General features: G+C 41.0%; 1 protein-coding gene across 2 annotated transcripts in view; it reads right to left on the bottom strand.

Annotated features, from left to right (window-relative positions):
- The window catches only part of LOC126471121 (G patch domain-containing protein 4), a 56,980-nt gene that overhangs the window by 6,600 nt on the left and 25,825 nt on the right, over positions 1-24,555 (bottom strand). Inside the window, exons 3-5 of one of the 2 annotated variants that reach the window (XR_007586293.1) lie at positions 23,851-23,958; positions 12,053-12,189; positions 6,970-7,195 (exon numbers count right to left, since the gene is read on the bottom strand). Coding sequence is in view for 1 of the 2 variants with exons in the window: in XM_050099203.1 (XP_049955160.1) it covers positions 12,053-12,189; positions 23,851-23,958 (245 nt within the window). In the remaining variant the exon portion in view is untranslated. The remainder of the gene's footprint in view (positions 1-6,969; positions 7,196-12,052; positions 12,190-23,850; positions 23,959-24,555) is intronic. The other variant, XM_050099203.1, reaches the window with a different exon arrangement.

Below are 24,555 nucleotides of genomic sequence, written 5' to 3'. Positions count from 1 at the left end.
AAACACCAATCTGGTGAATAACACAATTAATGACCACATTAATTCTGTGGTTCTATCAATTATAATTAGTAAAAGTTAACTTCACGAAGTGCAATGAGTGTGTGTATAGCTACTGAACAACGTTGGAAATATATTTTATATGCCATAATTCAGAAAAAGTAATGAGCTTAAAAACTTCCATTCTGGTTAGTGGGTGATACGGTCTGGCAATGTAAGCTATACTTCTGACAAAGCACATGACATCTGAAGACCTATTCTGATTTTCCAGTGCAAAAAAATTAAGAGTAAAAGTAATTTCCATAACCATGGGAGTGGAGATGAAACTGAAATGAAATATATTGGTTCAGTTAATCATATAATCCTTGGAGCTTCATGAAAAAGTACTGACTTGGGAAGGACCAAATGGATAAATATTAGATGAAATAAAGGCTTTGTGAATTGTTTGTCAGTCTTCAACCTGCACAGAATCCTAGGGAGCACAGGTTAGTGATATGCAGAATAAAACTAAAGACTAAGTTAGAAGAATCTTTACTAATTGGGCACATAACTGTTACATGTTTCAGATAACTTCAGTGTGTGTGTGTGTGTGTGTGTGTGTGTGTGGGGGGGGGGGGGGGGTGTTTGTATGGCTCAGAAACAGACAGACAAGTTTGTTTGCAAGGATGCTATGGGGGAGGTTGTGCTGAGAAATAATTATTAAGAAATTAATTCCCAGTTATTTAGCACTGAAGTTAGTCAATCAGGTCACTGTACGTACAAATTCAAACACTTGTATGCACAAAAAAGTGGTAATGCATAGGGATCTGTGGTTCTGCAAGTTACTACTTGTTGAAATGCCCATTACCGGTTAAAAAGATAGTTAAGCAAAAGCTATGTTAGTTCAGTTTGAGGAAACCAAATGAAGAACACATTTGGTGACATAGCCCCTGACAGGCTGCTTGAACTTGAATGCACGACAACCTGATTGGCTAACTTCAATGGTAGATAACTTGAATATGGTGCAATGTGCTAAACTTTTTCCTTAACAACAATTTCTGAGCACCACCACCCCTGCAACATCCTTACAAGCTTTTCAGGCTGTTTATGACCAATATATGAGATAAGACAATATAACCAACATTCTTTTGGAAGTCACTTATCATAGGTACCACAAACATCAAATTAAATGATATTTTAGATGAATATAACAGTCTAAAAGGATAATGTGTTAAAAAGTACACATTAGCAAAAGTGCAATATTACCGGAAGTGTGCTGCATGCAGTGTGGTGTAGCAGTTAGCACTGCTCACTGGTGTGCTGTGGGTGGCCGGTTCAAACCCAACCATCAGCAATTATATGTTATTTAGTATTTATAATTTCTGGGAAGTTCTTATGTTTGTAAATTCTGGAATACCCAAAGTTTGTATAAATAGCAGCCCTTCCCACCAGTTCTCCTCTGCTCTGGCTGTGCACTGTTGTCAGTAATAAATGTGCTTTCAGTACTAAGTGTTGTACTTCACTGATGACACTACTTTCAGGTTTGGACTTGTTTCTGGTTATGATGTGACACTACTGTGAAGACAGCAGGTACTTCAAAACATTACAACATTATGATTCCAATCACACAATTTAAAAGCCGTCATATACATGGACAGGAACTGCAATACAAGCAATATATCATTCCCAAGGTCTGCATATTCAAGAGTCCAATAGATTCCAAATCAACAGTGTCAGCTGCACATCAGACCTCTCAAACAGTGTTTTCTAGAGATGCTGGTCAGAACCTAAGGAAATGGCTGGAAGCATTCAATAGTTGCCAAACATAACAAATAGGATAATACAATGTGTTTAGCAAGTGTTGTACTTTTACTTGGGGGGGCACGGCCAGCATTGGTTCGAGAACAACAAAGAGAAGCCCAACAGTTGGGACGAATTACAGGCCGAACTGAAGAAAATGTTTGGTGACAATCAGTGACAAGTCCACTTAGCAGAGGAACAATTGAAGAACAGAGCCCAACATCCAGGGAAACAATGCAGTTTTACATACACAATATTTTGGCCCTATGCCATGCTGCGAATCTGAATATGACAGAAGCTGGCAGAATATCCCACTTGATGGAAGGTGTCACAGAACACACAAACTAAGCTCTTTTTGTAAAGGATGTTATTATGACACCACAAGAACTCATCAGATTATGCCAGCAATTGTAGAAATGGAACGAAAAGATTTGGAAGAAAGAGGTATGAGCAACTTTTCAATTTAGTTCTTATGGCAGTTATGGAAGACCATCATGATCTCGCCTCTCTCACATGCCAGTCAATAAAAGAAGAGATATAGAATTTTATGGCAGCCAGAAATGTTGGACTGAATAAACAAGAGATAATGGCCATTAATGTAGAACCCCCTATGTCACGTGTTAATAGACAATGTTGGAGAAGAGGTGTATCGACCTGCAAGTACCAATCTCCACCACCAATTGAATGTGCCAGGAAGAACGGACTTGGCGAACTTGCACTTATGCCACAACTGTCAAATGACAACCCTGCACCCGAACAAAGAAGGTACAACCAACGTGGAGTTGGTGTAAATATAATACTCCACAGAAAAACACATTTGGAGGATACAAGGTAACATGTTGGTAAGTAACCACTATGAATACCCTGAACGAGTTGTATGGTACTGCAGAGAAAGAAGGTGAGTACACTGATGACAACTACACTGCCAGATGTCAAACATCGCAATAGTTCTATTCACACCAGTCAACTGCAGGCAATTACAGTCGACCTGTGGGACAAAGTCCAACGTCATATCCCGTATGAAGTTGTTCCCCAACATGCTGTAGTCATTCCCTGTCACAGTACAGAGGTACCTGCTGCTCATCTAGCAGTCAGATCCATGAAAACTAAGCAAGGCAACTATCTATGGGGGTGAGGCCACCCCAAATGGAATTCCTTCATGGACAATAGTCACCAAATGCCAGAAATCTCATTGTTATCTGTTATAACGTCAAGTTGAATACATATATTTCAAAACGACACAACACATATATTTCACTGAGCAAGCTGACAAAGCAAGACATGTGAACACTGTGACATTCAAATGAGCACTGAGTACAAGTCTAGCGGCCGCTGGCTGGCCGCTTAGGTGGCGCAGCTGCTGCATGGCTGGCAGACAGCGCTGCATGTAGAGGACGTGCGTAATTGCGCGGCGGCACTTTGAATGATCGGCGAGTCACAACACTTTTCTCCCCTTTCAAATGTTTTCACTGGTCTTGATGGAGGTGGCCTGTAGATTGCTGATGTCCATAGGTGTTGTGTGACTGGCCGTAAAGTCTCGAGGAGGAGGCTTCCCGTACGGACGGAAGTGTCCCCGATGATAACGAGTCGAGATGACAGGAGACGTAGGAGTCGAATCTGCTAGGGCCCCGTGCGCCAATCTGCCCGTTGCGGCAAGTCCAGTTGATATAACAGGAGACATGGGCGATGTGTCGGCGTCCGTAGGAGAAGGAGGTAAGTAGATTGGCTCCAATAGATGATGATCATCCGGTTCCTGCATGGGGATGTCTCCTGGTGGCGTCCGTTCTTGTACTGGCACCGAGATGACGGTGAAAGGGCTGCGTTGTGAGTAACGAGAGACGCCAAGATCCCGAGCACTCGGTAGAGCTGAAGGTGGTGTAGCGGCATTCGGAACAGGCATTGCCAGCACACGAGGCCGAAGCTGGTCCAAATGATGCACTGCAACACCCGTGTCTGTCTGGATTTCATACAGGCGTCGGCCACGGTGTCGTAAGATGCGGACCGGACTCCATTTTGGCCGCCTGCCATATCCCCGTACCCAGACAAGGTCGTCGGCGGTGAACCGGCCAAGCAAAGACACCCACGGCCGTGAGGTGGAAGGCCGCAGAAGATGAAGTAGCGTGCGGGGCTGTCGGCCATGTAAGAACTCAACCGGGCTTTGGTCGCCCATGGGGGTGAAACGGTAAGAAGCCAGAAACTGGGGAACCACATCATCAGCAGCAGAAGAAGTCAGGAGTTTCCGCCACAGTGACAAAGATGACTTCGGGGCGGCGGCCTGTGACGCACAAGGGCCACAGGCAGCGATCACGTGTGCTATTTCAGAGTCGATGCCAGGCCAGTACACATGACGGCACGCCAGAGATTCTGTGCGACACACACCCCAGTGCCCTTCGTGAAAGAGGCGCAAAACCGAAACACACAAATACGCAGGTACCAAAACACACAGCGAAGCATTGTCGGTAGAAAGGAGGATAACACCATCCCTAGCCGTGAGGCGGTAGCGCAAAGCGTAGTAGTTCCGCAATGGGTCAGAAGTCTTAGCGGACGGACGATCTGGTCAACCCTTCTGAATACAGCGTAAAACCTGGGAGAGGGTAGGATCAGAACCCGTAGCCGCCACCAGCCGGTCCCCTGTGATGGGGAATCCGTCCACAACCCGCTGCTCGGCAACATCCAGATGGAAACACGAAAGTTCGTCCTTATCGAATGCCAGATGAGGACCCATGGGAAGGTGAGACAGTGCATCAGCATTCGCATGTTGAGCCATCGGCCGGAAATGAATCTCATAATTGAAACAAGACAAGTAAAGAGCCCAACGCTGGAGGTGATGTGCAGCCTTGTCGGGAAGTGACGTTGATGGATGAAACAAGGAAACAAGTGGTTTGTGATCTGTAACAAGATGAAATTTGGATCCATAGAGAAAAACACCAAACTTATGAAGAGCATAAATAATGGCCAAAGCTTCTTTTTCAATTTGAGAATACTTTTGTTGGGTGTCCGTGAGCGTTTTGGAGGCATAAGCAATGGGTTGTTCAGAGCCGACTGAAAAATGGTGCACAAGGACTGCGCCGACCCCGTATTGAGCAAGAACAAGATGTTGGCCAGGTGGATAAGTAGCCAGGCACGGGGCCTGTTTCAGCATGGTCTTCAATTTCTGGAAAGCCGCATCACATGATGCGGATCAGTGAAAAGGCACGTTTTTATGCAACAGGCGATGCAACGGCTGAGCCACCGAAGCAGCAGACAGTAAGAACTTGTGATAGTACGCTATTTTCCCCAGGAAGGCCTGCAGTTCCTTAACAGATGTAGGGCGAGGAAGGGCATCGATCGCAGCGACAGTTTGCTGAAGCGGACGAATACCACCCCGAGAGAGTTGAAACCCCAAGTACGTGATAGATGCCTGAAAAAATTGTGATTTCTGAAGATTACACTTAATACCGGCAGTCTGTAAGACATGAAAAAGTGTGCGGAGGTTCTGAAGATGTTCTTTAGTGGTGGAGCCAGTGACAACAATGTCGTCCATGTAATTTATACACCCAGGGACAGGGAGCAATAATTGTTCTAAGAATCGCTGAAAGAGAGCAGGGGCGCTGGCAACCCCGAATGGCAATCGTTGGTATTGATAGAGGCCGAAAGGCGTGTTAAGGACCAGAAACTGCCGGGAAGCAGCGTCGAGAGGAAGTTGATGATAAGCTTCTGACAGGTCAATTTTAGAAAAATACTGGCCTCCCGCAAGTTTAGTGAACAATTCTTCAGGTTGGGGCATAGGGTAAGCGTAGATGAGGCATTGCGCATTTACAGTGACTTTAAAATCGCGACAGAGACGAATGTCACCATTGGGCTTAGCAACAACAGGAGAGGACCACTCACTGGAAGTGACAGGAAGCAAGACCTCTGAAGTAGTGAGACGATCCAGCTCCCGTTTTACCCTATCATGAAGGGCCACAGGAATGGGCCGAGCCCGAAAAAACTTAGGCCGAGCAGTGGGTTTGAGCGTGATATGAGCTTCAAAGTCGTTTGCATGGCCTAACCCAGGAGAAAAAAGGGACAAAAATGTTGTCGACAAGGAATCCGGTTGAGCATAAGGAATAGCATCAGAGACGATATTGACAGAGTCATCTATGGAGAACCCAAACACGCGAAAGGCATCAAAACCAAAAAGATTCTCTGCGTTACTCTGGTCGACCACAGATATGGGAACAGTGCGAACGACGGATTTGTAAGATACCTCAGCAGTAAATTGTTCCAAGAGAGAAATCTTCTGTTTATTGTACGTCCGTAATTGCCGAGTGACAGGTGACAGGAGGGGAGAACCCAACTGAAGATACGTCAGAAAATTAATTATAGTGGCAGCAGAACCGGTATCCACCTGCATGCGAACATCCCGACCAAGGATTTGGACAGTGAGGAATAACTTCCCTGAAAGGGAAGAAGTGCAATTGACAGACAACACAGAATCGGGATCAGCGTCATGTTCATGAACATCATGTATGCGGTCGGATTTGCAAACGGAAGACACATGACCTTTCCTTTTGCAATTGTGACACACAGCCCAACGTTGGGGACAATCCTCACGTGAATGTTTCGTAAAACACCGCGCACATGAAGGAAGTTGCCAGAGGTTTTGCTGCAGTTTCTTAGAGGTTTGTTTACGGTTAGGCTGAGGCTGCGCGTGGGAGCGTACTGCGGCCACGTCGGGCGGCAGGGACGCACCGCACGCGTCGACAACAGCGCACAGAGGTTGTATTTCCCCGACGTCACCCCACGCCTCTATTTGCGCCCCAGCGGCGCAAAAAATTTCAAAAGACTGCGCAATGGATAGGACTTCATCTAGAGTCAGATTTGCCAACTGAAGGACACGTTGCCGAACTTCTTTGTCGGGCACAGACTGGATAATAGCATCACGTACCATGGAATCCGTGTAGGATTCTTCGTGAACATCAGTAACAAATTGACACTTTCGACTGAGGCCATGGAGCTCAGCAGCCCAAGTGCGATAGGATTGATGCGGTTGTTTTTGACAACAATAGAAGGCAACACAAGAGGCTACCACATGCGTTTGCTTTTGAAAATAGACAGAAGGAAGTGAGCACGTTTCAGCAAAGGACAAAGACGCAGGATCTTTCAAAGGAGCCAATTGCGGCAACAACCGATACATTTGAGGTGAAATCCAGGAAAGGAACAGAGACTTACATGTTTGTTTGTCCGTGACATGAAATGCCCAAGAAGTGCTGTCGAAGACTTTTTCATAATCAGACCAGTCTTCCGCCGTCTCGTCGTAAGGAGGAAAAGGAGTTATAGACAATGACGAGAAACGCCCCGCAGTTGACGCCGCGACGAAATCGCGAATCGCTGATGTTAGAAGCGTCTGCTGTTCAATGAGACCTTGCAATAGTTGCTCGACAGTAGCCATGGAAACCTGTGGGTCAATGATGAAAAGGAAAAATCAACTACCTCGTCGCCAATGGTTATAACGTCAAGTTGAACACACATATTTCAAAACAACACAACACATATATTTCACTGAACAAGCTGACAAAGCAAGACATGTGAACACTGTAACATCCCAATGAGCACTGAGTCCAAGTCTAGCGTCCGCTGGCTGGCTGGCCGCTTAGGTGGCGCTGCTGCTGCATGGCTGGCAGACAGCGCCGCACGTAGAGGATGCGTGTAATTGTGCGGTGGCACTTTGAATGATCGGCGAGTCACAACATTATCGACAGCCCACTGTCTGTGTTCTAGTTAACTCAGGGGTTTGTTTTTCTGCACTGTCAAATGCTTATTGTCAGCAGCTAAAGAGGACTGTGTTTCGATTGGTGTTGGTGTGAAGTTCTCTCTCAGTATTCTCATGATACAGTGGTGGGACTGGAGAAATTCCAGGAAAATTTGGCATCTCACTGCAGTAGTTGCCACAAGGGATGTGCCTTAGGGCAGAAGTCCTTTATAAACTGCTGTAGTATGAGCACATACTGAGAAAACTTCTAATGCCATGGATGTGTTGAAGCGTCAGAAAACCTGTGACTGTTTGTCATTTTCTCTGTATCAGGATGGACTCTTTCAATGTTCACTACATGCCTGGGATTTTTATTTCTTGTGTGACAAAGAGGCAATTTTTCAGATTCAGGCATAGGTCTGCAATCTGAAAACAGTTTAACACAATTGTTTGGTGATTTAGATGTCAGATGTCTTCAAAAAATGACATTGTCCATTTAAGACATTGAAGCAGGTTGTCCACTGTAAGTTTGAGGGTGACTAGAGTGTCACATAGTCCAAACAGAAAAATTTTGAACTCATAGAGGCCATCAGAAGTTACAAAGGCAGCCTTTTCCTAGTCATCCTCATCAATGTTGATTTATCAATAGACTTTCTGCATGTCCATAGTTCTGAAATGCTTTGTTCCTCTCAAGCTGTCTAGGGGCTCAGTAATGTGCAACAATGAATAGATATCTTTCTTTGTGAGTCTGTTCAGTTGTTGGCTGTTGACACAGAAACATCGTGTGGCATCCTCCTCCTTCCTAAGGACAACAGGAGAGGGCCAAGGACTCTCTGAGCATCTAGATTGACGACCGAGACTTGTCATTGAAACAGTAGGATAATGTCTTCAACAGCAAACAACTGCCCAGAACAATCTTTGTTTAGTGTACTTGCTGAAATAGCTTCATCAGTCTGGAGCTCTGATCTTTGACGGTCTATGACAGCTTGTGATGCTTTCAAGATGTCCCATCCAAGAATAACATTACGGCTACAGTCTGCGAAAATGAGAAATTTGAAGGACTGTGCTCTATCATGCAATTCTAGTTCCTGTCAGCTGGATGTATTTCTCATTTGCAACCTGTCCGCAGCTTGTGGTCTAGCGGCTAGCATTGCTGCCTCTGGATCACGGGATCCTGGGTTCGATTCCCAGCCGGGTTGGGGATTTTCTCTACCTGGGGACTGGTTGTTTGTGTTGCCATCATCATCATCATCATCATCATCATCCATGACAGTGGCTAGGTTGGACTGAGTAAAAATTGGGACTTTGTGCAGTCACTGATGACCACGCAGTTAAGTGCCCCACAAACCAATCTTCATCATTTGCAACCTTCAACACAATTGAAACACAACAGTTCTACAACAAATTCAGGAAGGTGTTGATAAAGTTATAGATTATGCTTCCAGAGTACTCTCAAATTCCGATAGGAAGCACTCTCCAAGCAAGAAAGAGTACCTTGCAATTACCTGAGCCATCAAGTTCTGATTGAACTTATTTGGCAAACCATTCACTGTTGCGGTGTACCACCATTTTTTATGCTGGCTGACTTAGTCTGTAGGATCCATCAAGCAGTGGTGAGCTGGACACAAGTTTCAGGAATATGACATCACAGTGGTACACAAAAATGGACACAATCTCAAGGACAGTGCCTTTTAAGGACTCCTGTGGCAGAAAACAGCAGCCTGGACTAAATCTCAGTCATTGTTACTTTAAATGGAAATGATGCTGAAAAGAGGGTGCTGCATTGCTGGAAACCATACAAACCTTGAAGAATGTGAAACTGATGAAAGGAGAATTCAAATTAATAAATGAAGCATTATATAAGAGGAATTATGATCTGACAGGTTGGAAACGGTTGCTCATCTTCCAAGCTCGCCTATGGCCTACTATCCTGAAGTTTTTCCACAACGCTTGCACATCTGGTCACTAGGGATTTCTGAAAATTCTAGACAGAACCAGATGTAGGGTTCTCTGTCCAGTTCTATACCAATCTCTTACACACTATATGAGCCATTCTAAGGAATGCCAGCAGCGGAACCTCATTCTGCACTTACCGCCGGTGTGTCCGATACCAATTCCACTTGCAGCAGGGCCAGTTCACTATACTGGAATTGACCTATCGGGGAGGTTTCAGTAGTCAGTTAATAGGAATCAATTGATAATAGTCTGTACAGACAACTTCACCTGCTACACTGTCACCAAAGCTGTGCTGACTGCTGAAGCTACAAAAATTTCAACATTGCTTGCAGAAGACATAATTCTGAAGCACTGAGCACCCTGTGTGATGATCTCTGATCGTTTAAAAGTTTTCAGTCAAGACTAACATCAAAGGTAATGTCATTCAGTGACATCACCCACATGAAGACAACTGCCTACCCCCACAGACGAGTAGTATCACAGTTTGCTTTAAAAAGACATTGATGTGCTCTTGAAGTATGCTGATGCAGATCAGAGAGACTGGGATACAATACTACCCACTGCAACATTCACATACAACACAGTGAAGCAAGACACTACATGTTTCACACCTGTCTTTCTGATCCACAGTTTGAGGCCAAAACAACAACGGATATACTGTTCCCATTTCGACTGGACGATACTCAGGATGACTATGTGAAATTATTCATTACCAGGACCAAAGAAGCAAGACAGCTTGTTTGCATATGATCCTTGGACACCCAGGAGAAAGACCAAGATCGGTATAATGCCAAGCACTGGCCAGTGAGATACAGCTCAGGAAATATGATATGGATTTTTACTCTTGTTCAGAAAGTGAGACTATCAGAAAAGTTACTACAGCAATACTTCGGGCTGTATTGTGTTCTTCACTGCTTGGTGGACATCACATATGAAGTGAAGGATTATGACCCTTCATCAACAAGAGACAAGTGCAGAGACGTCACCCATGTCCTCTGTAGGAATCCCTACTACAGTTCTGGGGCACAGATCAATGATGAGTGTTTCTCATTTAAGGAAATTGGCGAACCATTTGCCAATTGCGAAACTTCAATGAGAGGGGGCTACCTACAATGCTCGACATAGTGAAGATGATGTGACAACAGAACCAAAACACGAAAATTCATCAGTGCTGCCACATAAAGGAACACTGACAAGCGGTAGAACGAGGGTGCTGTAGTTGTCTCCAATGCAAACTTCTGAATTGCAGGAGAGAAATAAATGGCACAAGCTTTAGTGCATCCAGTGTGGTGTAGAAGTTAGAGTTGGTGGTTGGTGTGCTGCATGTCTCAGTTCAAACCCAACCACTAACAATTACTTGTTATTTAGTATTTATCATTTCTGGAAGGTATTCAAAAGTTTTTTACATTTGTAATGTTTGTATATTCTAGAATATTTGAGGTTTGTATAAATATCAGCCCTTTCTGTCCTGAAGTTCAGTTCTGTTCTGCTCTGGCTGCATGCTGGCATTCATGACAAATCTATTTTCAGTACTAAGTCTTCTAATTAATGACCCTACTTTTGAATATCGACTTGATTCTGGTTACAACATGGGAATAGGATTTTCTGAACTAAAACCTTCAAGAACCTGTGTGACAAAGTATGAAAAAGGGGGGGAGGGGGAGGGGGAGGGGGGGAGGGGGAGGAGGAGGAGGAGGAGGAGGCAGGGAGAACAAATACTTTGGGTTAGCACCAATCCCTATCAGGTAGGATGTCTGACGACATTGTTGACATACAATGGAACGAAAATTGAGCAATAGAAATGACCATGAGAGGTGGATAAAGCTACAGGTCGTGAGTGGGGAGGGGAGGGTTACACTTGGGAACAGTATGATAAAAGTTTAAACAGAAACAAGGGATTAGGGAGAGGGGGTGGGCTAATACATATTAAGCATGCACAATATTCACAGGAACACCTGCATTAGATAATTCAAGTACGTGAGAATGCTAATAACAGCCATGCGGGGATAATACTTGAATTTGAAATATCCCACGATATGCTATAATCGGAGCATTTGTCTGTAGAAAAGTAGTAGCATGTCATTTAAAAATGTAAACTCTTGAGGGGTATCACCTGAAGAGTGCTGTGAATTTACTGATCAAACACTGATGCTGCAGTAAAACCCCATTTTGTGTTGTAGTATTAACTTCTGCCTCTGATTTCATTATATATTCTTCACATGAGCATTAAGATTAGGTACTTATGAGTTATATCATTAGTCGCAATTGACAGTGAAAGAATACTGAGAGATCTCTTTTATTTACAGTGAATTAAATGACTTTAACAAATTTTAGCTTAAACACAGCTGCTTTGGGCAAGATATGATACACTTTTTTAATGGGCTTTATACTCTTACTAGGGTTCATTTTGAAAAACCAACCAATCAACTAATCTTCCTCTGTCCCTCAGAGAGAGAGAGAGAGAGAGAGAGAGAGAGAGAGAGAGAGAGAGACATAGATAGTGTTTTAGAAAATGTACAGTCTGAGATCAAATTTTAGTAGTAGTGAATTGACTAACACAATATTATTCTTTATATGTGAATACAAAGACTATATCTAATATCTTACTTGTGTGCAGTGCGGCCTCCACATATCCTGAATAGCTCTTCATCTGTCAAAGAGGTGTTAGGCATCTGGATGACATCAGTTTCCTCAGTTATGCTTGGGGTCTCATTTACAGAGCCATCTGCAAGTAATGTTGATGTCTGGAAGAAAGATAAAAAATTGACTAGGTATTGATGTAGATGATACCTAGTATGTTACTGATTTTTCTGATGACACTTTTAAATGTTTCAGACATAGGAAATCATGTTTATTATCTATAAAGAGCTTATGATTGAACAACAAAGGGTAATTGTAATAGTATAGTGTTTAATGAGGTTTTCACCACAACTAACTCTTAAGATACATATTATTATGAGTGTTAAGGAAACCCCCACAGCTATTATTTTAGGTGCATTTATTAAGCCATGACCAGTTCCACCCTATTTGAACATCCTCATGTGACAAACTGGTACGTTTCACCACTGAGGATGTTCGTGCAGAATGAACCAGTTGTGATTTAATAAATACACCTACAATAACAGCTGTTGTAACACACCATGATCAGGAAGCACACTCTATAACCTCTGATGCTCAACTTCAAGTCATAAAAGTCATTCTTTCTTACTGCATATGTATGCAGCAATGTTGGCTCATACAATCTACATCTACATGGATACTCTGCAAATCGTGCCTGGCAGAGGGTTCACTGAACCACCTTCACAATAATTCTCTATTATTCCACTCTCTAACAGCATGCACAAAAAATGAACACCTATATCTTTCCGTGCAAGCTCTGATTTTCCTCATTTTATTGATGATGACCGTTTTCCCTATGAAGTCGACACCAAAAATATTTTCATATTTGGAGGAGAAAGTTGGCGATCAAAATTTCACGAGAAGATTCCACCACAACGATAAATGTCTTTGTTTCAATGGTGTCCATCTCACATCCTGTATTATGCCCGTGACACTCTTGGCCCTATTTCGCGACACTACAAAACAAGCTGCTCTTCGTTGAACTTTCTCAATGTACTCTGTTAATCCTAACTGGTAAGAATCCCAGATCGTGCATCCTCCAAATGAGGATGGGCAGGTGTAGTGTAGGCAGTCTCTTTAGTTGCATCTTCTAAGTATTTTGCCGATATAACACAGTCTTTGGTTTGCCTTCCCCACAACATTTTCTATGTGTTCTTTCGAATTTAAATTGTTCATAATTATAATTCCTAAGTATTTAGTTAAGTTCATGGCCTTTACATTAGACTAATCGACCATGTAACTGAAGTTTAACCGATTACTTTAGCACTCATGTGGATGGCCTCACACGTTTTATTATTTAGGGTCAACTGCCAATTCTCGCACCATTCAGATATCTTTTTTAAATTGTTTTGCAATTTGTTTTGATCTTCTGTTGAGTTTACTGGATGGTAAACAACAGCATCATCTACAAACAGCCTAAGGTGGCTACTCAGAATGTCTCGTAAATTGTTTATAGAGACGTGGAACAGCAGAGGGCCTATAAAATTACCTTGGGGAATGCCAGAAATCACTTCTGTTTTACTTGATGAGTTTCCATCAATTACTACGAACTGTGACACCATGAATCCAGTCGCATAACTGAGATGATATTCCATAAGCACGTAATTTCACTCCAAGCGACTTGTGTGGTACAGTGTCAAAAACCTTTTGGATATCTAGAAATACGGAATCAATTTGAACTGCCTTGTCAATAGCACTCAAAACTTCATGTGTGGAAAGAGCTATTTGTGTTTCACAGGAATGATGTTTTCTAAATCTGTAATACTGTAACTGTGTAGAATAATTATGAAATGGCTTCATCATTTTTATCATATTTTTCTTACAAGAAAGAATGATTGCTATAATACATGATATGCTATTAGTAGTTGTAAGGTGATTCAAAATGGACTTTATTTACTACTTTTAATATTTCACAAATTATGCACAAATGTGAATCGTGTAACTTGCATTTGATTATACAGATAAAAAAAGTTTTAAAAATGTCCAATCCCCCCAGCCTTTAATTGTCTTGGGCTGCAAAGGTGACATCCAGAAGATAAGAGAATTCATACCACATCTGATGATAGTTTTGTCCCAAGAGTTCACTGCAGCTGTAATATGGTTTTACAGTCTGTCCAGTATTGGTAGAAGTGGAACATAACATCTTTTATAGACCTCCTGCCCGGTCATAGGGCATCTAACTTCTGTGTACTAGGCCCAATCTTGAGGTTGAAACCTTACAAGTGTTCTAACAGTGTCAAATGAATACTTTATTAAACGCTACACTACGACAATTGCCCTTTGTTGTACAATCATAATCACTTTATAGATAATAAACATAATGTCCTATGTGTGAAACCTTTAAAAGTGTCAGCTGACTGTTTCTACGAGTCCTGGCAACAACTGAAGGCACTGTCTTTGGCTGATACGTCATATGAGCCAAGATGAGTCTTATCATTTCATTCTGAAAACAAGTCTCGACATGTTGGGATTGGACCAATTTTCTTGGTAGATATGTGTAAGACAAACACATTCACAGGAAGTATATGTTAGGTAGTTAATGCATCCTTTCTCGGAAATGAAGTACGGGCAGAGAAGACCATTGTCATTTAGTAACAAAATCTGGATGATGAGGAAACAGACTGTTACACTTTTTGTTCAAAAAAAATTCGTAAACAACAATCAGCAAAAATTAGTACAAATTTCTTCGTCTATAAAAAGATCGATGCGCGAAGCAAACTACCACCATCATACTTTAGTACGACATCTTGCCAAGAATATTCTGGTCTTACATGAAATCACTAAGCAGGTTGAAGGCTTCTATCCATTCATCCATTCACTTAGTGACCAGTCTGGTGTGCCAATAGAGGACACCAAAAGGAAAGATGAAGTTTTTAAATTTCATATTTAATAAATCATTTACAAGAGAGAATTGTACAAGCATACCATCATTTAAGAATCGCACAGACTCTCGCACGGAGGATGTAGTAATAGGCATCCCTGACATAAAGAAACAGCTGAAGGAGTTGAAAAAAATTAAGTCACCAGGTCTGGATGGAACCCCAATTCGGTTCCATTTATTGCGAATGTCTCACCCAGCACAAAGTTACAAGCAACTGGAAAAAAAGTGCAGGTGATTCCCGTATATAAGAAGGGTAAAAGAATAGATTTCAAAAATTACAGACCAATATCCTTAACATTAGTTTGCTGCAGAATTCTTGAACATATTATAAGTTCAAATATAATAAAAATCTTTGAGATGAAAAAGCTTCTACCCACAATTCAACAAGGATTTCAAACGCATCGCTCGTGTTAAACTCAGCTTGCCCTTTTCTCACATGATATCCAGCAAACCACGGATGAAGGGTAAGAGGCAGATTCCATAATCCTAGATTTCTGGAAAGCATTTGACACGGTGACCCACTGCAGATGACTAACAAAGTTACTAGCGTACGGACTATGATCCCAGATATGTGAGTGGCTCAAAGACTTCTTAAGTAATAGAAACCAGTACGTTGTCTTCGTAGGCGAATGTTCATCAAGAGAAGGGTAATGTCAGGAGTGCCCCAGGTAAGTGTGACAGGACCACTCTTATTCTCTACATCACAAATTATCTGATGGACAGGCTGAGTAAAAAATGGCAGCAGTTTGCTGACAATGCTGTGATGTACAGTATCATGTTGTCATTGAGTGACTGCAGGAGGATAAAAGTTTACACACAACATTTATGATTTGTGTGATGAATCACAGCTCACCCTTAATATGCAAAAACGTAAGCTGAAGCACACTACCAATGTGCTTACTGACACAATCACATTGGTGAAATATATAGGTGTAACATTACACAGCAGTATGAAATGGAATGAGCATGTTAGGATGGCAGAGGAAGACAAATGGTCGGCTTCAGTTTATTTGTAGAATTTTAGGAAAGTGTGTTTAGTCTGTAAAGGAGACCGCTTATAGAACACTAGTGCAACTTATTCTCGAGTACTGCTCAAGTTGGCTGGTTTGAGAGTAAATGGACTAAACTGCTGGGTTATCAGTCATGAGCACTGCTCAAGTATTTGGGACCCCTGCCATGTTGGATTGAAGGACGCCATTGAAGTAATTCAGAAGCATGCTTGTAGATTTGTTACTAGTTGATACAATTACTGAGCGAATGTTATACAGATGCTTCGTAAACTCAAATGGGAATCTCTGGAGGGAAGATGGTTTTCTTTTCACAGGACATTATTGAGAAAATTTAGAGAACTGGCATTTTAAGTTGACTGCAGAATGATTGTACCACCGTCGACATACATTCTTCGTAAGGGCCACAAAGATAAGAGAAATTACAGCTCATACAGAGGAAAAAAAAGACAGCTGTTTTTCCTCTCTTTATTTGCAAGTGGAACACGAAAGGAAATGGTATGGTACAAGGTGTCTTCTGCCATGCACCATAAGGTTGCTTGCAGAGTCCATATGTAGATGGCAGTCTGTTTAGGCAGAAAATCAAGTGCATATTCTTTATGGGTACTGATGGGAAGGATAGGTGGTTCACAATTAAAACAGTGATTAGAGACTAGAAGCAGCTATCAAATAGACAGGGTAGATGGCTGCAGGTTACGTCTCACATCAGCACTGATGTTATCTGTAATTTTTTAATTATTTGACAAATTATATTCAGGCAAAATATTTCTAGCATAACATTTAAAACATTTTATTATAGTTATCATTAATGTTGAGTATGTATCACCACACTAGAACTGGCAATGCGCAATGACTGTTTCCTCTTTCACATTTTTGGAAGAGGCGGCAACAAAAAAACTGAAACTGAAAAGGAATCAATGACCTGGCTCTGATAGCATCCCCACTGACGTTCTACAAGCCCTTCATTTGAAAATAACTTAATATTTATGCCAACTCTACAATGTATTGTTTATTGCTTATTGCAAGAAAGCAAATGTCATAATCTTGAAAAAGAGTGAGGACAAGGATCCCCTAGCTCCAAAGTCCTACAGACCAATTTGCCATCTCAGTACCTTAGGGAAGGTCCTGGATAATGTGCTATGTGGTAGACCACAGGAGAAAAGATTTCTTCATGGAATGAATTCGAAACAGTATGGTTTCAGAAATGGAAAGTCAGCAGAAGATGCTGTAAATGATATGATACGACTTGTGAGAAACGATCCACATAAATATGTTGTAGCCATAATGATGGAAATAGCTATGGCATTCGATCATTTATAGACGCCAGAAATTTTTGAGCACCTGATAAACTTGGACTGCCCACAAGCGTTATACAACTGCTTTACGAATTATAGTGAAAACAGAGAAGCAACACTGTTGCACCCAGGAGAGACCCTAATAAAAGAAATTTCACAAGGCTACCCACAAGGATCCACAAGTAGCCCTGTTTTCTGGAATCTAGTGCTCGACCCGTATTAGGAAGGCAACAAGACAATGAAGAGGTTGTAGGAGTAGTGGCACATGTCAATGACATATAACCCTTGTGAATGGAAGCTCCAGGAACAACCTGGAAGATGGATGTAACACAGTCCTTTTGGTGCCAAAGAGTCAAATTGTCTGTCACGCCTGAGAAGACCACGTACATGCTGTTAAATGGGAATATTTTAGGAGACCTGATCATGAAATTAAGCAAAAGGTCCATGAAAAGAAATTTGTCACTAGATACTTAGGTATCTTTTTGGACAAACAACAAAATTATGGTGCACATATCGAAAAAACGAGAGAGAGAGAGAGAGAGAGAGAGAGAGAGCAAGGAACATGATGAACAAAATTATTAGTCTCGCCAGTTACAATTGAAAGCTGCAATGCAAACCATAAGAATGTATCATCATGCTACCTCAACTGGGATCATCGGATACTGTTTCAGTGCTTCGGCCCAAATGCTTTTGCTCATGACACCAGCACAAATAATTAACAGAGTGCAATGTGGAATACTTCTTTGGTTGGCGGGAGCTATGGCACTGTGTCAGTTGAGATACCGCAAGTAATACTTGGAATGTGTCCACTCAATTTCCAGTTATGGAAAAAGCAGCAACCTATCGGCTGAAGGAAGAAGCGCTGAATTTAATAGGAATACAGGCCACAAACAAGCAGCAAATTCAAAATCAGATTTTCCATCTACGGCAGAAATGATAGAAAGATGCCCAAATAGTGAGGTGCATCTATTGTTCTCAGCCAAATAAAAAACTGAGACTGGGACTGAAGCATCTAAATCCCCAAAGAGGCCTGACACACTTCTTGACTGGCCACAGCCCCTAAGCTGCTTACTGGCACTGAACTGTTAGAAGACAGGTCTCTGAGTGTGCCTATGGTGATGAAGGTATGCCAGAACATACTATCTGGAGATATCTACTGTACGCTGATACTGATCGGCAGCAACTGAATTGGAACCAAAGACTCAATGTCAAGGAGATATCGTGTTGCGAAAGAGAATAGCAGATCTTGTACACCACTGCTGACATTACTTCAGGAAATGCTTGGGTAGCACATTAGCACATCAACCAACCACCGTCTACTACACTACGAGAGGTTGTGACAGGAGATCAAGAAACAATGCAGCCAAGACAGCTGAAGTCAACAGCGGTGGCAAAAGAACTGGGAACACGATATGTACAGACATCGTAACAACATAAGAGAGAAACGCAGCTGTGAGCTGTGTCTCACAACCCATGAAATCAGAATCCGGGTTACAGGCTAGTGTGTGGCTATGCCTGTTACAGGCAACAACAATGCTTTCTTGGTAGAGGGGAATCCTCGTGCCTCACCACCCAAGCAACCAGAACCTGGGTGACATGGGCTAGCGCATGGCTACACTTGTTACAGGCAACAACGATGCTCTCTTGGAACTGGGCAATCACTCCCTGCGACAAGGGAGCCAGCAAACAATGGAAGAGGTTGATTTTTGCGTAAGATTTATTCTGTAAATTGCATAAAAACAAGTAGTATGCATGTTACTGCATCATTTGAGGTCAAGATGCGATGTCGTATGATCTAACTCAAACAGAATGTTTGTCTCAGATACAACCACAACACCCTCCAAAAGTACAGGAACCCAGTAGGGCACACCCATTGAATTTTGAACAATGGAGTGTATCATGGAATCATGTATATTGCACAATTTGTATAAGAAACAATACAGCCTGTGTTTAAATTACAGGTAACAGGCTACAATGGAATGGAATACATAAATAAAATAAATAAATGAAAGTCTCTTTCACACTCTGATGGAGACAATTCATGGAACAGCTTTCTACTAAATTTGGATTTCTTTGGGAGAGACAATAAATCATTTCAACTACGTAGTTTCCAAGCTTTTCTGATTCTTATTTTATAATAATATGCATCTAGCACCTAAAAGCTGAATCTAAAAAACGTCTGCTAATGTCAACACATTCTTAAGAATGTAGTTTTCTTGCTCAGTAACAGTAAAAAATACTCAAAGATAGAATAATGTTTCAAGACACACTTAATTTTAATAGACGTTGGTGAACTCAGCCGTGAGCTAAGTAAGGATGGCCACTAACCTCAGGAGCAGACGGGTAAGGCCGTGTCCTACGTGTGCGACAGGAGCGAGCGGCAGCGCCTGACAGCTTCAGGCGACAAAACACAACAGCAGGTGTAATTACAGAAGTGTGCTACGTAAGCGACATCTGTGTCGCTGCCTGTCTCTCGCTGCAACTGGCGATGTTTGAATTCAAACATGTTTGAATCTTGTCGCTGCAGCACGTGTGACAGCCACGTGTTTTCTCGGCAAAGCAGTGGAGTGGACGTGACGGCAGCTATGAATTACTTAACATCTGATTTTAAGAAAACTATTCGGTGAAAACATTTGATTCTAGCGCAACATATAGCTTGATATCTTTAAACGATACAGGTGTGAATTTATTTTCTTATTCATCATAGCTACTGTGCTGCACGAAATTGAGTACATGGCTGCACAAAATTTTTAAGAATTTGCAGAGGTAAAATCGCATTGTGTAGACTTTCTGTATAGTTCATCTCTTTTCATTATTGAGGTATTGGTTGTTATATCCACGGACGGGTCATTCATGGCCCATCCGAACCTTTCCTACACTTCGAGAATCAAGTGGTCGTAAAAATCGCCGTACCTCATAAAAGACTCAATATATCGAAACAACGAATTTTGGACATGACAGTATGCAGAAAGGACTATTTTATCATATGATTAACACTCGATACGTTTTTGTAAACGCATGAGCAGAGCAAAAACAAGACTCCCTATAACTTAAACCATGAGGTCTAGTTTGGCATGAAAATATTTAACTGCTTGAAAGTAATCAGGGTAATTAACGTAAACTTAATTAATAAGCTGGGGAAAATTTGAAATATTTAACAAAAAGCTGCTGTAAGTAAAGTGTCAAAAATTTCATCGCTTCAAGACCTAGCTATTTTGCACATAAAAAGATACATTCGTGCAGTATTTAAATGTCAAAAAGGCTTCCTTCGAATCAAGTACGTTAGGAAGGCAGTACGATCGTGCTTTCTGAATAAAACTAGAAATTAAAAAAATGAAAGAAGTCAGTCACATATTTTATGAAATGATTTGTGTAAAAGAAATAAGCAGATCAGAGAAACATTCTACATGCCTTTTAATGATGCTCAAAATCATGGACAGGAAATGAGGTGCACCAAATTTTACCCTAATATTTTTTGTTTCATACTTTTAGACAAATCATTACACAAAACGTTTGACTTTCTTTTCAAAAATTTTGTAAGCTTTACATTTACAGAAAATTTAGAGTACTTGAAACGCTTGGCCTTAACACTGAATGCTGATGAATTACGTTCAGAACATTGAATATCTGTAAAATTTCATGGTTCATTGTAATTTATTAGGAAGTAAATGTGTGTGATATACTGGGATAGGTGTGACGATCAAGTTCTTTGGCAAGACCTTAAAAATATACTTAGCGATGAAGTGTAAACTGTATGCATAAAACTTAGTATACAGAATTGTAACCGAGTCAGTAAAAATATAAGAACTGCTCATTATCGAACCCAGAACCTTTAACAAACACGTAATCACGAACTGTATACGCTACCTCTAAACCACAGCTAGCTTTTGATCAGTGGTATCCATCTGTGTACCTATGTTTGTATTTAGCGTAGTTAATCATGTAGTAGTCATTCCTCTGCATTTATTGGTTGTTAAAAGTTCTTGATCATGCAAAAAAACATTCGTATTTAATTTATTGATGAGATAGTTGAATGCTCCTCTGCTCATTCACGTGTATTCGAAGAATTTGTCTGGTGATCTTCGTAATTGATGATATTTATGAAATTCTCCATGGAGATTCCTCATTTTGTAAATTTCATGCACAGCATTCCTTTTTGCTTTATTTTCTAGAATAAACCTAATGCTGTAACCTGCTCTCCAGCTACAGTATTCTACAGGTTAGTGACACCGTTTTACAGAAACAGTTGGTTGGCTCTAAGCAGCCATCTTGTAGCGCGACATGGTCGCTCCCACGCAGGACACCCAAGCTTTTCGCCCGATGCTGCTGCTTGTTGCTGGAATGTCGCATGTCCAGAAGTCACTCGCTGTCGCTCGCTTCTGTCGCTCACGTAGGACACGGCCTAAGTAGCATGGTTACTGCAGTGTTGAAGGATGTGAGGGGAGTGTTTTATTGTTTGTCTTCCAGTGCTGACAACACAGTGGCCTGCGCAATTCATATTGATCAGCTAATATGGTATAAGCTATGACATGGATGTACCATGGAGTTGGGAAGAATGAACATTACAGAGACACTCATCAAATGCAGCACTTATTTGTAGAAAGGAACATTAAATTAATTCAGGCTGTCATAATACAATGAAGTGCATAGAATAAAAATGACATTCAAAACATTTAGTAAGCATTTGTGATCCTGTAGTATATTGCACAACACATTTAAATAAAAATACAGTTACTGTTATTAGTCAATTAATCATCTGATCATACAGGCGACAGAATAGCACTTTCTCAGTTAATTACACTGTCACAACTTTGGGGTCACTGAGGCTGACAGCAATCTGGAACGAGAACAGTCAACATGAAATGTTCCAACTGGTGTTGGCTTAAAAATCAATACATCAGGGCCAGCGGCTATTGCAGGCTTACTACAGTTAGTCTATGGGGGGATCATTATGTACTTATTTATGTATGTTAGCAATCTATATTAGGATCGGTAAATATTGTGTGGGCCAAGGTGCTTCCCCACAATGTAAATATTGGCTCTTGAGCAAAAAAGTTTGATGATCACTGCTCTATACTACTGCCAACACAACTACCAGCTGTTGTCGTACAGGAGCCCATCCCTACTGCATGTACACTCAATAAGAATTTTATTCGAGTGTCCTCCACCATTAAACAAGTGAAAAATTTAAAAGCTGATGGCTTCTAGTACGGTATATCACTAAATGTTCTGTACAAATTAAGTTGGTTGGTTGATTTGGGGGGGGGGGGGGGGGGGGAGGGGGCCAAACAGTGAGGTCATTGGTCCAATCTAGTTAGGGAAGGATGGGGAAGGAAGTTGGCCGTGCCCTTTCAAAGGAACCACCCTGGCATTTGCCTGAAGAGATTTACTCCCGAATGCAAATCCAGTGTGCTAACCACTGTGCCATCTCAATTGGTAAAAATTGTTCCTGCACTTAATTAACGCCTCTGACACACAGAGAGCGTGTGAGGAAGATTGTTAGTGTCACAAGAACTCTATGCAGAAAAGCATTCCACACATAAGATGTGATATAAATAGCATCATGTGACAAGTTAAAGGTATCTGAATTTTTCCACGGCACCTACCAAAGTGAGGAAGATTACATGGCATAATAATTTTTACATTTAGTACATCAAGCAGAAACATTGTGGAGATCATAAACATTTCGTGTTGTTCAATTGTTTGTTCATACATGTCATGCAGAACATTCCGTGTTATTGGATTTCTATTATCTCCTTTCTGTTTTCCTGCTTGTCAAAATTCGTATAATGTGAACTGTACAGACAAAGAAACACTTTGCACTTTCGCAATATACCAATTTTTCCAGGTCACATATGTTTTATATCTAAAATGTTTTTTTCCCCTCTGCAATTATCTTCATCTCATCCTTCCACCATGTTTCATTATAATAATTTAACTACTTCAATTGTGGTAGGAACCTCTCTTTCCAAAGTTTTTGAGCTCTCCTTATCTCAAAATAATACTTTCATTGTTCTTTATGCAGAACACGCTTTTCTGGTACTTATTGTAAATATGAGATTCACATCATTCTCACTATATATGACCATGCTTCAAGAAGTGTAATTAAACTCTACACTGCTTTCACATCCTGAAAAATTACTATTTATTGGTCTTTCAAAGCTTCAGCTGATGCTCTTTGTCCAAATTCTGTTGGAGAGTATCAAAGCCTTTCATAAATTTGTCAGCTGGCATACAGAAAATAAAATAAAGCAATTGTGGGCCTTTTGCTACAGACTTTTTTCTACAAATATTATTATATCTTCCCTTAATTCTCTTTCCTGGGGGCTACCATACTGGGAGTCCCATACTTAAAAAACAACTGTGAAAATGGTTGTCCTATAACACATGAATGCAGTACAAAATGTAAGTATATTAATAAACTTTTTTCTGATTGTGGTCATGATAATATTCAGCATATGAAGATGACATCTTTTGGCAATTAAGGTTACTAAACAGCACACACAACAATAGTGAATAATACCTAATCTTCCAAAGTACAATTGAAGACTGTGACAAACACATCCATATCAGTAACTGTAAGAGGTGGCATCTGCAACAAACCTTATAAAATCTTCCATGTACAAGTTCTGACTTCTTTTTCTTCCTGTTAGTGATTTTCTTGTTTGTGAGTTCAAGGTCCTCATCACAAACTTTTACAGAAACCCCACTCTGAAAGGAGAAATGTTATATCCAATTATAACAGAATATGTATTTTGTAAATTGTGAATATTAATACAAGCCCATGTGTGTGCGCGCGCGTCCACACACACACACACACACACACACATACACACACACACACACACACACACACACACACACACATTTCTTTCACACATGGAACACACAGAAACAAAACATGATACACACACTTATCCTTTTTACAGGAGTGAAAGCAATTTTTTTTTTTATTTTTACCTCCACAGCATGAATACTACTGGATCCACATGCTTTCATTCCCATACTTTAGAAAACACATCACAGTGCTATTCAGGAAAATGCCAGTGCTGTTCTCATGTATAAAATTTCTGGTCTGATTAAAGATAATATTTCCTAGCTCTTGCATTTTCAATTACAAATCTATTTATACCTCAAATGAATGAATTTACTGTGTCTTTGCCTCTAAATGTTACTAATTTTCTTTGAAAGCAAGAAAGTATGGGGATCATTCATGAAAATGGACTTTGCAACCACGAATATGTATTGTATCAACTAACTATATGAATACTGAAAATCTGAAAACTAGATAATCCATCACAGCATTTG

Source organism: Schistocerca serialis, chromosome 3, assembly GCF_023864345.2.
Source record: "Schistocerca serialis cubense isolate TAMUIC-IGC-003099 chromosome 3, iqSchSeri2.2, whole genome shotgun sequence".
Classification (NCBI taxonomy): Eukaryota; Metazoa; Arthropoda; class Insecta; order Orthoptera; family Acrididae; genus Schistocerca; species Schistocerca serialis.
Note: the sequence above shows the minus strand (reverse complement) of the source record. Positions and strands in the feature narration are given on the sequence as shown.